Source organism: Zonotrichia leucophrys, chromosome 1A (genome assembly GCF_028769735.1).
Source record: "Zonotrichia leucophrys gambelii isolate GWCS_2022_RI chromosome 1A, RI_Zleu_2.0, whole genome shotgun sequence".
NCBI classification, from domain to species: domain Eukaryota; kingdom Metazoa; phylum Chordata; class Aves; order Passeriformes; family Passerellidae; genus Zonotrichia; species Zonotrichia leucophrys.
The window spans coordinates 41,331,050-41,345,989 of record NC_088170.1 but is presented as its reverse complement, the minus strand read 5'-3'; the positions used below and the strand labels follow the sequence as shown (position 1 = coordinate 41,345,989).

Sequence of the window (14,940 nt, the reverse complement as noted above, 5' to 3'; positions counted from 1 at the left end):
TTCAGGGAAGCATCTGAGGCACAAGTACAAGGCATAAGAGGCCGCAACTTTTGCCCAAGAAGTGCAAAAAGTCCCTCCAAATATGCAGTGCCTCAGGTGTCTGACACATAATAGAAAATGACATTTACAAATAAGAACAAGTTCTTTTTGTGCATTGCTTCAGTGTTAATAGCATTGTTATTAAATTACTGAAAAATAATATGAAATCAATTACATTTTCTCCTATCTCAATATTAGATTTAGCATTCTGTTTGATGCTTTAGTAAAGTGTAAAATATGCTAAGAAAAAAAGTCATTTCAGTCAAAACCTCACGTTATATTTTCTACAGAAAGAAATAAATTTTGCTGAAGTTATTCAAAGAAAGAAAAAACATATCTATAAATAAGATAACACAGAGCTGATTTGAGAAAAAAAAAGTAAGCAACATAGAATAAAGAATATATAATCTCTCCTTACTAGGCTGGAAGCGAGAAGCAGGGGGTTTTTTTAACATTACAATAGAGAATGGCTGAGTAAAAAGCATGGGAGGTGTGGGAGATTAGTGCAGCAAAAGCAGCAGGAGCCAGGAATCACAGTTGCAGTAGGACCAATACCACTGTAAGCAGATGAGGACAGCCTGGAAGATGCTCTGATTTGCTTCTCAGCCACAGGTCAATGCTCAGCTAACCATTAAATCATGTCACACACTCTCTGAACTGGAGTCTGGCAGTCTCAATAGTCTGCCATATATTTTACTTCTAAACTGATTGACATTGACAAGGAAAATCATGTGGACTCACACAAAGCCTGAAAGTAGTAACAACCACACCTGCCAACACCAACTTGCCTTCAAAATGCTTGTGATCCTAAGCTTTTACAGAAGGTGATCCAAATACTTTCCAACATCACAGAATAAGGTCACAGAGCAATTTAGTTTGGAGAGGATCTTTGGAAACCCTCTGTCCCAACACCATGCTCATTGCAGGGCTAACTCTGAGGTGACATTAGGATAATTGCCATTCTCTGGAAGAAGCCTTAGTAAAAACCCATGTGGAAAGGAGACAAATTATGGCAAGATTGATAAAAAAAAAGCCAATCAAGACTGAAACAATGTACTAAAGTTTTGAATAAATCTTGTATTTAATCCTGGATTAACTAATTATTGAGTGCTCTAGACCCTGGCAGCTTATTCCTTATTGGAAAGAATTACTGTAAATGCAAAAAGGGTCAGGGAGTAGCTTAATATCTGAAATGTTCCCCACCCTGGTCTGCTCAGAGTGACTTTTTCTTTCTGGCAGCTGCCTGCATGCCAAATGTTTTCCTGATCACTGTCAGCATCCTGCCTGCACGTCGGCTGGGCGCCAGCTGCCAGGGAGGTGAAGGGGGACATTATTCATCTGGGACATCGGCAAACCCCACGGGGAGAAGCAGGCCTCCAAGCAGCTGTTTAGCAGCAGGAGCTGAGGTGGAAGTAACTGAGAATAAATGCATAAATCATTACACTCCGCTGTCTCTTCTCTTTTGCACTTCCTGCTAAAAGAAAAATTAAAAAAATTAAACATTGAAGACAGGAACAGGCAGGTGAAGAGAGGGGAGATATTAGTGAAAAAAACAATGCTAGATCATCTCCCATATGGGAATAATTCTCAGTTTATAAATGTTTACTAGAGGTGTTAAATTCCTTCATATGTAACTGCAGCTTGCCAGGGTGTATACCCTGTTAAACACCTCGCCCAGCTTATTGTCTCTGCAGGGTATTTCAGTGAGGAAAGTGGTCATTTGGCACACTGGTCCCTTGCCTAAACTGAATTTTCAAAAGCTTACAGGCTGTTACACACACTTCTCCATTACCTTAATGGATTGATATGCCATTGATAAAAAAATATTGCCCGAATGTTTCTCGGTGTTAAATACATAGCACATATTGGATGTTTCTCACTGTTAAATACATAGCACATATTGTACTCCACCGAGTGGCACTTTCTGCAGAACTTGGGAGAACCAGGTGTTCAACATATTTTTCCATCTGGCTGCTAGAAACCTAAACTTTCCCTATCAGTTTCTGCCATTTTTTCTCCTACTTGCAGCTTTACAAAAAGTTGCAGAAATTTGATTTGGAAGCATCAAACCAACCAACCAACCAACCAACACAACAACACCCCACCCCTAACCCCCAAAACAACAACAACTAGAAAAATACATTTCATAAAAGATCCTAGTTAGGGTCAAGAGTTAAATTAAAAAAGGCAGGAATTTGACAATGGCTGGAGTTCATCTTTGGCTCAAGCTTATTGGAACAAGAGAAGCTGGACAATGACCTACTGCCTACCAATACTTGTTACATCAGTGTCCACCAACAGCAGCTACTCCCATGACCTTCCTGGGTGCTGATCCTGTAGAAGAACTACAAGAAACCATCAACTCTTGTGAACAAATTGTCTTGGAGAGACAAGAAAGCATCCTTCTAGCAATGTGCAACTACTGTGAGGTGAGCAAGCACAGCCTCTGTAGGATAGAAAACCTCCATGCCTCTTTCAGGCAGCTGCTTCTCAATGGACCTTTGGGCTGAGTGAACCTATTGGGATGGGAAAAATGCACTGGGGCAGAGGACAGTGTTCTCATTGGGCTTTAAACATCTGGCATCCTGGTGCTGACAGATCTTTTTTAGTCAGACTACACATCTCCTGGAGCCTGCAAGCTCTGAATAGCCAGGAAACACCTGTGAGTTGGCCAGTTTCTTCTCTACCCCTCCCATGTAAAAGGATTTGCCTCCTGATGCTGTGACTGTACTGTAGCTTGCAGTGTGAAAATATGCTTAAAGAAAAAAAGCACTTTCAGGGATTTTGGGGATGGTTGCTGTCCTGTTGTCACAGCACAGGACAGGTTGCTGTCCTGTTGTCACAGCACAGGGAATCATAAAAGCACGGAATCAGCTGGAAGCAACTGGAATGTCAGTGTTAACGACAGGAATGAATGGGCTTGTGTGGAGAATTCACTGACCCCACCATGGCTGTGAGCAAGGGCACATCATCCAGGGTGGGCAGGGGAGCCACACACCTGACACACACCTTACACATTCAGGCAAGGCCTGTAGGGATAAACATCATTCCATGGCAGAGATCTTCCCCACAGCAAGCCTTTGTGCTGGGTGCTGTTCCTCTCTCCTTTGCTGCCTCTATTTTGGACACCCCTCTACACCCACCAGGGCCATTTCTCCTCTCAGGGTCCTCCCCACATCAGCCCCTGGGCATGTGCTGTTCCCCAGCTGCTGCCTGTGCTGTGGGGCTGCATGGAGCCTGCGTGCCACACTCCTCGTGGCATGGCCACCACTCCGACAGGTCCCAGGCAAACATGAAAATGTGCTTTCTCTCCTGCATGATTGGCCCCAGTGGCAAAAGAGGAAGCTCTACAGGGAGACAGGAGATGAGAGCAGTCTGGTGCATGATTAATTTATATCCTTAAAGGTCTGAAATGCTCCCAAAGACATTAGTATTCCCCAGGTAGAAGAGCTGTCCAGATTTTCAACATATCCCTGCCTTATATCTAGTGGAATTAATAGCTGAAGTCTGTTGAAGCCCAACAGTCAAGCATTTAATTGAATACAGAACCTGAGATCATAGTTTGGGAGTCTAAATGTTGCTGTCAGAAACAGACACAGCCCAAATTTTCATTTCTACTTAGACACTTTTATAATATCATGAAAGCATAAATGCATCTCAGAGTGGGTGCAGTGCCAACACTGACAGCCTCTTTACACTGCCAAAACATTGATATGAAGGGCCCTTCAGAGGAATGTGAAAATAAAAATCCCCTTCCTCACATCTATCCCCAGTAAAAGTGACGCAGTCCAAGAGCTTTCTAGAGTAAATTAGATTCCAGATGCTTCACTCTGTCTCTTTCTGTTTGTGTGGGTAGGCCTGTCCAAAAGGAGGTTGTGTATGCACTGGGAGGAGGATGAAGAAATCCACCCAAGTGTTTTAAAAGTAGGCATGAACCCACATTTGTTTTTACACACTAGTACTCCACTAGTACTTTGCACCCAGAAATTATTCAATTTCTCTGTTGTAAGAGTTGCTATGTCTAAGTTGGATAGGGATCCTTTGGGACGAATAAACACTACCTCCTGCTTCCCATATTTAACTTTTCAATAGGGAAGGTCTGCTGCCAATTTTTTCCAAGTAAGTGCTGGGGTAACAAGGACCCCACCCCACCACCAGTCCTGGCTGAACCCAGCGCGGCTCCCTTGCCCAGCTCATCCCCCTATGTCCTCAGTCAGGGCCAGGGTTACGGGGCACTGACATGGAAAAGTGCTTGCTAGAGGCTGCACAAGGTACTTCATGGCCAGCTCTCTGAAGGAAATGTGCTGAACAGGCTGATGGAGCCTTCACAAACCATGGTGGAACTGGCACAGAAAACACAGATGCAGTTTTTTAGATTTGTTAGATGATAGCCTCTGTCTCCAGTAGCACATTTTGTTGACTATCTCAAATCCTTCACCCCCTCCTACAGATGTGCAGAATGTAGTAGCCAAAAAAGAGAAGTTGGAGACCCAGAACATTGTTACTGTAAATTTAAATTCTTGGAGCCACGTTTGTTTTAAAACTCAGGCAAGCAAAGTAATGTCTGGCTTCAGTTAGATTGTTTGTTAACTTACTTGCAGCTACTTATTTCAAGATACACAGGCTAGAAGTCGTGTATATGTCCATGTCTTTGCTTTCTGTAATTGCCAATAATATTTCTAAAGCATCTTTTTTTCTTTTTTTAAAATTATCCTGAGTCAAAAGGGGTAAATGGAAGGCTTTAAGGACAGTTATACCTTCTTACCAAGGGAATTAATCTTCCTGGTAAAAGAACCATAATTTTTTCCTGGTGAATTTCAAATCAGTTTACGTGGAGTATGAAAGAAAGCCTTAACTCCAAGGTGTCAGAAAACACCAAGTGATCAGCAGAAAAAAACCCTTTGGTTTAAACTTTGCTTTACAGGTGCCATATGGTATTTCCAGTTTAAAGAAAAAACTAGGAGACCTGCTCCAAAATGATGGAATTTAATAGACTAAGAAATTGTTAGATAGCTTATCAGTAAATGTAATGTCAGTTTGGAGAGGGCAGCCCAGTGGTTGCTGAATATGAATATGAATTGTTGGTTTTAAGAAATTTATTATTTCAGTGATTTAAATCTACTGGTCTGTAGTATATTCACTGTCTTTCCCCTAAACTGCTACATTCCATTGCTCTTCCTTTGAAGAGGAATGTGAAGCAGGCAGGGCTCCTGCAGGAGGGAATCCCAAATGTGGTTGTTAGCAAGATGGTGTTGTATTTATCTCCTTATAAATTGTCAGTGGGATTTCCATGATTCTGGGTATTCAAAAAATATGATGAGTATTATACTTCACCACCTAGAAGCATTCTGACTTTTGACTGAATGTTTTGCTCAATTATTAACAGAGGACAGATAAGTGATGGAAGAAAGGGGACAGCAGCAGCAGGGTTGGTGCACACATGAGTTGAAGGTGTCTCCCTGTGGCTGGGCACTCTGAAAGGTGTCTGTAGCCAGGCAGGACATGGCTGTGGATGGGACTGTGGGACTTGAAGGAAGTGGGAAGAAGCTGTACCCATGTGGATGAGTTGAGGTGCCTCTACACAGCTCACACAATTTGCTTTCTGAAGTGAAAAAGAGTTTTAATTTCTATACCTTCTAGAGTATTTCTAGGAGTGGCTGTGGAAGTTGGCACCTAAGCTCTTAAACTCACTGAGCTGGGCACAAGAGGGTCATATCAGCACAGGCTGTAAACAAATATTTGCTGGTTGCAAGGACTATGGCATGTAGCATATGCTATATAAATTGCATATCCAGACAAGTATATATTTACCAGACCTGCTTCCCACAATGCAAATGTGTCCTTAAACATGCAGGAATGAAAACAAACAAACAAAAAACCCTCCTGAGCTAATGCCATTCAAAAACCCACGTAATTCACATATAAATATCCATGCAAAAATGGTAGCAGGAATACCTGTGTGTTCAGCGTGAGCAGAAACATGAACACCATGCCCCAGACAGTTTTGTAAAATAAATTTTGTCTTCAGTTTCAGTTTAATAGCTCAAGATCTTTCTGCCAGATGTATGAATGGCTTTGGAGGAAAGACACAGGAAGGAAAATGAAGATGTGATCAACCTAGGAAATGGTTCTTGGGAAACCTTCCAGCACCATGAGCAAGCGAAGGCAGGAGTGCATTAGCACTGCACACCGTCTGATGACTGCTCCAGTGGCTGGTTCATGGGACATAATGCTTTGTTTCACTCAGAAACAGACAGGGAGAAAGCAAATGCATGTAACAGACACAGCTTTAAAGGTTTTTAGCAGAGGCTCGTGAAGTATTACCAAAGAACAAATGGAGACTTGTGGGTGTACTAAGAGAGATGTCAAGACCTGAAATGAATTGATGGACCACAGTCATAGCTAATTGACAGTGACATGTTTTGCTTTGCACTGTTTGGACTAGAAATGAGATTTTGAGAAATTAAACTGAGGCCAGCATGCTCAAAATTACGTTTTTTTAGCTGTTCTAGTAATCCCTTTCAAAAATATCACTGCATGCTCGATTATGTGTCTCTACCTCTAATTTTGAACTTGTTGCAAACAGACAAAAGCGCTGATTAAATATGTCAACAGTATTTAGCTCAAAGATCCTGAATACACCAAAAAGTGCAAAGGAGCTGTACAAAAAGAAGCAGGGTGGTTAAAAAAAATTAATTTGGAACAACGAGATTTCAACACAAACAGAGAAAAGCTACTGTATCAAAGATGAAATGTAGAGTTGTAATGACAGGAACCCATAAAGATGAAGGCTTGGGAATAATAGGGTGGAAGGTAATATTTGTGAAGGTAAACAGAGGCATCCTACACAGATGTGACACTATTCTTTACATAGAACTTGTAAAGATGCATCTAACATTAGCTCCAAATTGCTGTCACTCTGGTGCTTGAAAGAAGGGGAGCAATGCTTTTGGGAAGTGAATTGGATGTGTGATTTGAGAAGCATTGTTTGGGAAAAGAGTGTGCTTGCAATGAATGCCATTATGAAGTAATGCTTGTAGGACAGAAATCCCCATCAAACAGAGACAGGCTTTACCTCTGAGATACACCACAGGGCAATGCCAGAGCACTGGGCATCTCCCATAAAGAAAACAATGCTACTTCAGGAGCAAATCAGGCTACAAGCATCAGGATCTTGCAATTACAGAATAGTTTGCATTGGAAGGGACCTGAAAGGTCACCTGGCTCCAGCCCCCTTGCCATGAGCAGGGACACCTTCCACTAGACCAGGCTGCTCAAAGCACCATGCAACACTGAGCACTGCCAGGCACGGGCATCCACACCTTCTGTGGGCAGTCTGTGCCCGCGCCTCACCACCCCCACAGTAAAGGATGTTCTCCTGGTATATAGCCTAAATCCACCCCTATTCAGTTTAAAGCCATTCCTCCTTGTCCTATCACTACATGTCCTTGCAAAACTCTGTTGTAGTACCCTTTAGGTACTTGCAGGTCCCACAAGGTCTCTTCTTCTCATCTCTAGGCTGAACAACCCCAACTCTCAGCCTGTCTTCACAGGAGAGGTGTTTCAACCTCCTGATGGTTATCAAGGTCCTCCTTTGGACTCGCCCTAACAGCTCCACGTCCTTCTTACATTGGGTGCCCCAGAGCTGGACGCAGTGCTTCAGCTGGGGGGTCACCAGAACACCAGAACAGAGCAAATGGGCAGAATCCCCTCCCTTGCGCTGCTGGCCACGCTTCTTTGGAGACAGCCCAGGGTGTGGCTGGCTTTCAGGGCTGTGAGAGCATACTGCTGGCTTATGTCAAGCTTGTCATCCTCCAACACCCTCAAGTCCTTCTTCTCAGGGCTGCTCTTGTTCTGGTCATCTGGGCTTAGTGGCTACTGCAAGGGCAGTCCACTGGGATCAGGGCCCAAGACAGGCAGGCTAGTGAATCAGAGGCACTGTTTAAAATGAGGGTTAGTTGACAGAGAGGAAGAGAAAAATCAAGGGAGAAGAAGATCTGTTGTCCCTGTTATTGGGAGTCTGGAGGCTAAAAAGAACCTGAGAAGGAGGCATTTGCTGTTGCATGAAGGGTCTAGACCAGAAACAATGACTGGCATAATGTGCACCTGAGACCTGATACAAACCCACCAGAGTCAGGCCATTCCTTTCACCACTTCCAAGAATCCTTGAAGCTACCTGGATTGTGCTGCCTGATTCACATATCTGTCCCCCTGTGAGGCCAACCTGCTTGCCCCAACACTGATCCACAGAGCCCAGTTCCCAAGACCAGCTGGTGCTCCTCACCTGACCACCTTGGTGCCGTTTCTCATGACCTGCATGTCCACCATGCAGCCACCCATGACGTAAGCAGCCAGGTTCAACTCGGAGAACTCAGCCTGGAATGGAGCAAAAGGACAAAGTGTTACTCAAGGGTGGCAGAAACACAAACACACAGACACAGACGCAGAATTTTCTTTGTCTGGAATGTGCCTTTCCTTCTTTTCTTTTTTTTTTTTAATTTTTTTTTTCTGTGAGGCAACTGGAGATCCAATTATAGCTGGTTTGCCCTGAGAGACTGCAGAAGTATTTATGGCTCCCACACTTGGGCTGTGAAAGTACACAGGATTAGACTTATTGCAGTAATAAGTACTGAAGGAATTAAGAATGAGCAGGCTGAAAAATGCACACAGGAAAGAATAATAAAAATAATAACAATAATAATGAAGAGATGTTAGGTCATTTGAATTCAAATTCCAAGTTTCCACTTGGAGACATCCATTAAGAATTATGTCTGAGTTGGCTGACGTGCCACTGGCCAGCTATAAACCTAATACAAAAGATTTAAACCCTTTTAAACCTCATTATGTTGCAGGAAGGTGATAAGCAGAGGTCACCTGGTGTGATTTGCTTACTAAGTTTTTTACTATTAAAGAATTAGCAAAGTTGGGTAAGTTATTAAGACATCTGCTCAATCATTAAAACACTTTGTATTTTAAAAGAGACATGACTTGCAAGGCTGGAATAGTTGGCAAGGGATATTTCAACCATGGGGAGCAAAAGATACAGGGGTGATTATGATAAATATAAATAAACAGGTTTCATTTTCTGAGGCAGAAAATTTAGTCTTCTCCCTTTGAGTACTTTTTTCCCCTTCCTTTTAAGGCATTTTTTCAGACTTAGTATGATGAAGGCTGGGCAGCAGTAAATTCATCTTCTAACCAGTAGCTAATACCAGAGCACTCAGATGGTGCTGCTAATACTTATGACTTTATTGAGATCCTTGTACTGTTTAATGTTCTTCTGCTACTTCTATTAGTTGGAACCAAAAGATAGTGCCAGGAACAAATTTTATGCATTAAAAAAGAAGGAAAAAAGAAGAAAAAAAAAAAGAGTGTGTTTTGTCCTCATGAACTCATGGAAAAAACTTGCCAATGGAGAACTGGTGCACCTGTAAAGGCTCAAAGGCCAGACGACAAATGAAAAAATAATTTCCAACTTTCCTTTTAAAATCCATGTAATTTTAAAGCCATGGCTGTGGACTGGTGACCCGATGATGTAATGAGATTTCATGTCTGCAGCTCAGTGTAAACTTTTTAAAGCAACACCCTTACACGATCTTACATCATTGTAACTCCCCATTACAATGAAAAGAGGGGGAAAATTCCTATTGCCAAGAAATAAATTCTACTTCAAACACAAACACACACACAGACATGCTCACAGGGAGTGATTGGCAGTGGTTCAGGTGACTGCCTGGGTTTTACTCATGAGAGATTGCACTGTGTTGCCTTGGCCACAGCCACGCTTCTTCAGTGACCCTATCAGATCAGAGGTGAGCAAAATGCACCCCTGAAAGGCACCTGCCTTTTAGACATTTGAAAAATCTCAGGAGACCTGGGGAGAGAGGAGTCCACCTTGGACAAACTCAGTAAGATCAGATATTTTGGGTACCATCAGCGATCTCCCCAATGGGTCATGGCAAGCTTGCTACTGTACACATTAGCTCCAGAGGCTCTGTGGACTGGGGAGATGAAAGGATGATTTTCCCACATCTGTGTCTCCATGTGCCTCAGAGATGTCGCACTCTGAAAGCAGAGCATTGTGGAGCTGGACCTCCAGCTTCTGTTGCTGAGGAATGCATCATCTGATGTGAACACCAGTGCAAGAAAGGGAAGTTTTAGGTCTATGTTTTCATGTTTTTTATGCTTTTCTTCCAAAGTTTTTTGCCATGATGGTTTGTAGTAAAGTGCTTAACACTCCTCTTTGCTGGGGGAGAAAATGGGCAGTCTTCATTCGAGGAGGGGCACTTGCAGTCTGCCTAAGTTGGTCTGACAGGCGTTTCCCTGAGGCAGTCAGGCCAACAAAGCTGTGCTCAGACACCTGACCTGCAAACAGCCCTGAGAACCCCCCGAACTGGTGAGCACTTCATGCCAAACTGCCAGGACCAATTTCAGGCCCTGCTAATGTCAAGAGCCAGAAGAAAAGGAGAAATCCCCTTTGGCAACCATTGTCCAGGGAACACTGGCAAGGAGAGAGAAGTGTAGAGAGGGTCTGGGGGATTCAGCTATCTCACTCCCAAAACGTCCAGATCTACAATCAGAGCTGAGGGACAATCCTGACCTTTGCCTGGCATTCACTTCTGCTTTAACAGACAAAGTTAAGGAATGTTGCTCCTTTCATGTAGCTGCTTTGTTCCATCCAACAGGCCGCTGCTAGTTGGCTTTTGGAAGAAGGCTAAAACCTTCAGTCAGCAGAAATTGTTTCCTGTTGATTTTCCAGTGCTCCCTGTATTTTTAACTTTGTGGGTTTTGTAGCCCGATGACTTCCCTTGGCTGGGATTTCAGCTCTGAGATCATCTCCAGCCTGAGTTTACCTTGCAGACAAAGAGGTCTTTGAAAGCAGCCCATGCAGATAGAGTGACAGGTAACTATGCACAAAACGGGAGAGCCCAGTCCCCGTGGCCTTGCAGAGTCATTTGCATGAGGAATCATGGAACAGAAGGCATTGCATTAGCCTGATGGTGTTTTATACTTTGCAGCAGTGCCAGTGGCTGCAAAAACATTCAGGGCAAGAGCAAACCATGTGTGACAAATGTGACACAGTCTGTCCTGAAGAATAATCTAATAAGACTGTGGGAGTAGAAATATTTCATACCTCTGTGAGGCTCAGATGTGAGATGATGCCCACAGCTACTTTGATCACAGTTTTGTCAAAGATGCCTCCTTCAGGTATTAAGAATTGGAAGACTCTCCAAATCATTTGGACTAAACCTTAAGGTACTCTCAGTTTCCATCAGTGTCCTCTGTATGCTGGAGCTCTTTCTGGTGAGCTATTTTAGAGTGTCTATTTCTGTTTCCTGATATTAAAACAGGAAGATATTTCATTTTCAATCATGCAATAGTAGAAATGCCTGGCTTGGTAGCTATGCCTGTTAGTGATTTAGGGGAAGCATGTGTTCAAGGTGTATTTTAAGCATTTTTCACAGAATAACAGAAAGCTGTGTTGGAAGGACTTCAAGACATCACATAGTCTTTCTCTCTTTCCTAAGGCATGACCGGCTCTGCCTCTGCCATTGTGTGCAGATACTACATAATCTTCTTCTGTCTTCCATAGATGAGGAACCTCCTCAGGCAGTCTGTACCTTAACAACAAAGGAAAATTTTCCCAAAGCCCAATCTAAATCTAAATCTCTCCCCTTACATTTTAAGGCAGTGTCCATTACTTCTTTCAGCAGAAACTGAAGATTTATTTTATTCCTCAAAGACTTGCCCTTCCTTTTTTTTTTTTTTTTTTTTTTTTTTTTTTAGACAAAAGTAGTCCCATTCTTATAAGATTTTCTTGAAGGTGATCTTTTCAGTGAATTGATCAGAGTTGTTGCTGTCACAGGGATTCTCTCTGGCAAGTCCACAACTTCCTCCATATGTAAAATTGCCAACCATATGCTTGAGTATGGATTTGTCATACATGCAGCAGTGTGACTATTTTTTAACTCATATTCTGGCTGAGATCCACTGTAATCCCTGCACTGCTTTGTCTGGCCTACTGACTAGCCTGGTCTGTGCCATGGCTTAGGCACTTGGGATGAGGAATTGCTACTGGAAAATCAAATCTCATACGTTCCTCATGGATTTTATGCCTTATTTTTTGGTGGATCTTCTGACATGTACAAGGAAGGGCCCACATCAGGCTGCATTCCTAAAGCAGCACATTTCACTACAACCATTACAAGCATCCCAAGGGGAAAGTAAGCAATCCCTAAGTCCTGCACAGACAGAAAGGTGAGCAGATAGTTTGGATGCCTGTGGGATGAGGGCTGAGGCTATGCATGCACGCAGAATTAGAGATTACACATCCTGATTCCTCATGTCTTTTCCTGAGACATTTTCTCTTGGGCAGGCACCCTGCTCCCCACCTTTCCCCAGTACTAGGGTTGCTCCCTGGGAGGAAAGAATGGAGATAGTCCATCTGTGATGTGAATATTGCTTTATGGCTCCAAGAGCAGCTTCCTCAAGTGCTCTTCACAAGTCCTGAAGCTGGGGTGATTCTCCTAGAGACATTACAGACATTACATAGAGGCTAGAGACAATGCTGGTGCTGAAGGGCCACATGCCTTCACCTGTCAGAACACCTTTTGGTGCATCAGCTCTGATGGCGTTCAGAATTGTCTCATGAGTTTTCATTTCAGAAGTTACCTGAAAATTTGAGGTTTAGAAAAAGCATATTTCTAAATATTTTGATCCCAGGAAATGGCTCAAAACCATGAACTCTGTAAACTTCCAAAAGCCAATGAAAATTTAAAAAAAAAGAAGATAGTATTCATTTAAGAAAATAATGACTTTAAAGTAATTCTTGCTACTTCTCCCTTTATTCATGGTTTCTGAATGCTTGCATGTGGCAAGCTATGAGAACCCTGTTGCTGTTCTTGAACTGTTTTCTGGCATTCAGCTGGAAAAAATCCCAAACCCTAAACATATAATGAATAAAAATTATAGTGTTGTTTGACAAGAGGCTAGTTTTCCTTTCATCACACACCGACCTGTCACACTCTACCTTTTGAAAGGACCATTTTACACCACACATGAAAATACCTCTTTAGGGCGGGAAGTACAATGGAGCTGGAACTCATGATTTGTATTACAATTATCTTCTGTGACTGCCAAGTACAACGTTTTTCCTGACAATGCTGCCAATGGAGTCATAATCTATACCACAAGACTTTTCCAGAAGCATGTGCATAGGAGTTCACTGAATAATCATTCCCTGAAAATAAACTGAACAGTGGGAACAAGTGAATGAGCTGTGCAAGAAAAATGCGTGTCAGACAGACAGACGGACCCACCTCGTCACAGCAAGGAAATGGTGGGAAGGAGAAGGGTGAACAAACACCAGGGATAAAAATATAAATGGATCTTTGAGCTTCATGACTCCCCTTTCACAATTTTCACCCCACTCCACCATCAATTAGGCAATGCCAGGAAAGACGTATCTGAACATATTAAAATTCCTTTGGGAAATACCTGCAGGAAAGGTACCCTGAAGGTGGGGGACCCTCTCTAAGAGGTGCTGCTTGCTCTTGCCTGCTGTGTCCCTCACTGGTCCGTGCAGGGCACGGGACTGGAAAAGCCCATCAGAGCCATAGGCTTTAATCCCTTGCTACGCTCGGCACTGTGTCGTGAAACCATAACTTGCCTGCACCAAGTTTTTTACTGAAAGGATTCATGTCTGTTTTATGCTCTGATATGGCAGGAGAAACAAACTCAACTCATGCAGTCTCCTCTCACAAGCCAGATCTCCACGGCCATCGCAGTGACCCTGTTCTGCACATGTCCTGCTTTGCAGACATCACTGTTCCAGACGGGCATCGAGGGGCCCCTCGTGTGCCCCCACCCTCCGGGCCATGGCTGGCTGACGGGCCTGGGCTGCCCCCTCTCAGCCCCATCTCTCCCACCCTCTCTGCTTGTCTCTGGGGATTTTGGCCATGAGGCATTCCTCTGGGGCATGCCCAAGGAGACCCCACACAAGGTATGTAATGATCCAAATGGAAAACCTCAGAAATCCTCAGAGCGCACAAGGTTTAGTTTCCTCTGGGACAGCAGAGAGGGTGGGGAAGGAGGTGCTGAATTAGTTTCTCTCTAAAGAAGAAAAACATCTGACAGAGCATAAGGCCTATGGTATAATTCCTCCTCTTCCTCGGTATACTGTGGTTCCTAATGCCTCCTGCCCTCTGGCCAATGAAGAACTGAGGAGATAAAAGCAAGATTTTTTTTTTTTGTGAGAGACTAAAAGCAATGTGGTCCACTCCTGTGACACTTTAGGATTCTTCTTTAAGTTCAACTTAGCCTTAGAGACATTTATTCAAACTTATGCTTTTCATTTCTAAAAGAACTTTTTTAGTATTTGTATTTCTAGAGAAAAGAACTAGAGATGCATACACTGCAGTTCTGAAAGCTAGAAATCACCAGACAAGCAAAAGCAACAATGTGGATCAAAATTTAAGCAGCTTATTTTTAGCATAAAATAAGAGATAGTATTTTTAGACTCAGCTGTTCTCTTAAAGCTTAGAGCTTTACCCATACTGAGTAAAACTTAAACCATCAGGGGTTTGATCAGAATATCAAATAGATTTTCACTTTTGTATCAGTGTTTCAATCAGTCTCATGAACAGCTATCATTGCTACAGAAGTGGAAAAATACCCAAAGAAGCAAAATGTAATCCAAACTGCCTCCAAAGAAAAAGAGGCCATGACTCAGGGGAGTGCTTGAACTGGCTTTACACCACCAAAGCCTTTCACCTCCCTCCCTGCAGCCAGCAGGAAGAAAGCAGTGGCTCTGCTTGCCTGGTTTCACTAAATGGTGGACAATAATAAATCCTTCAGCCTTTAAAGCATATTGTAAATATGATTTCAGTGTTACACTGAGGA

The 14,940-nt window shown here is 43.0% G+C and overlaps 1 protein-coding gene across 2 annotated transcripts in view; it reads right to left on the bottom strand.

The window, feature by feature from the left end:
- SYN3 (synapsin III) overlaps positions 1-14,940 on the bottom strand; it is a 183,756-nt gene that overhangs the window by 134,059 nt on the left and 34,757 nt on the right. For both annotated transcript variants that reach the window (XM_064702503.1, XM_064702502.1), the window contains one exon: positions 8,324-8,415. In XM_064702503.1, coding sequence (XP_064558573.1) covers positions 8,324-8,415 — 92 coding nt within the window. The remainder of the gene's footprint in view (positions 1-8,323; positions 8,416-14,940) is intronic.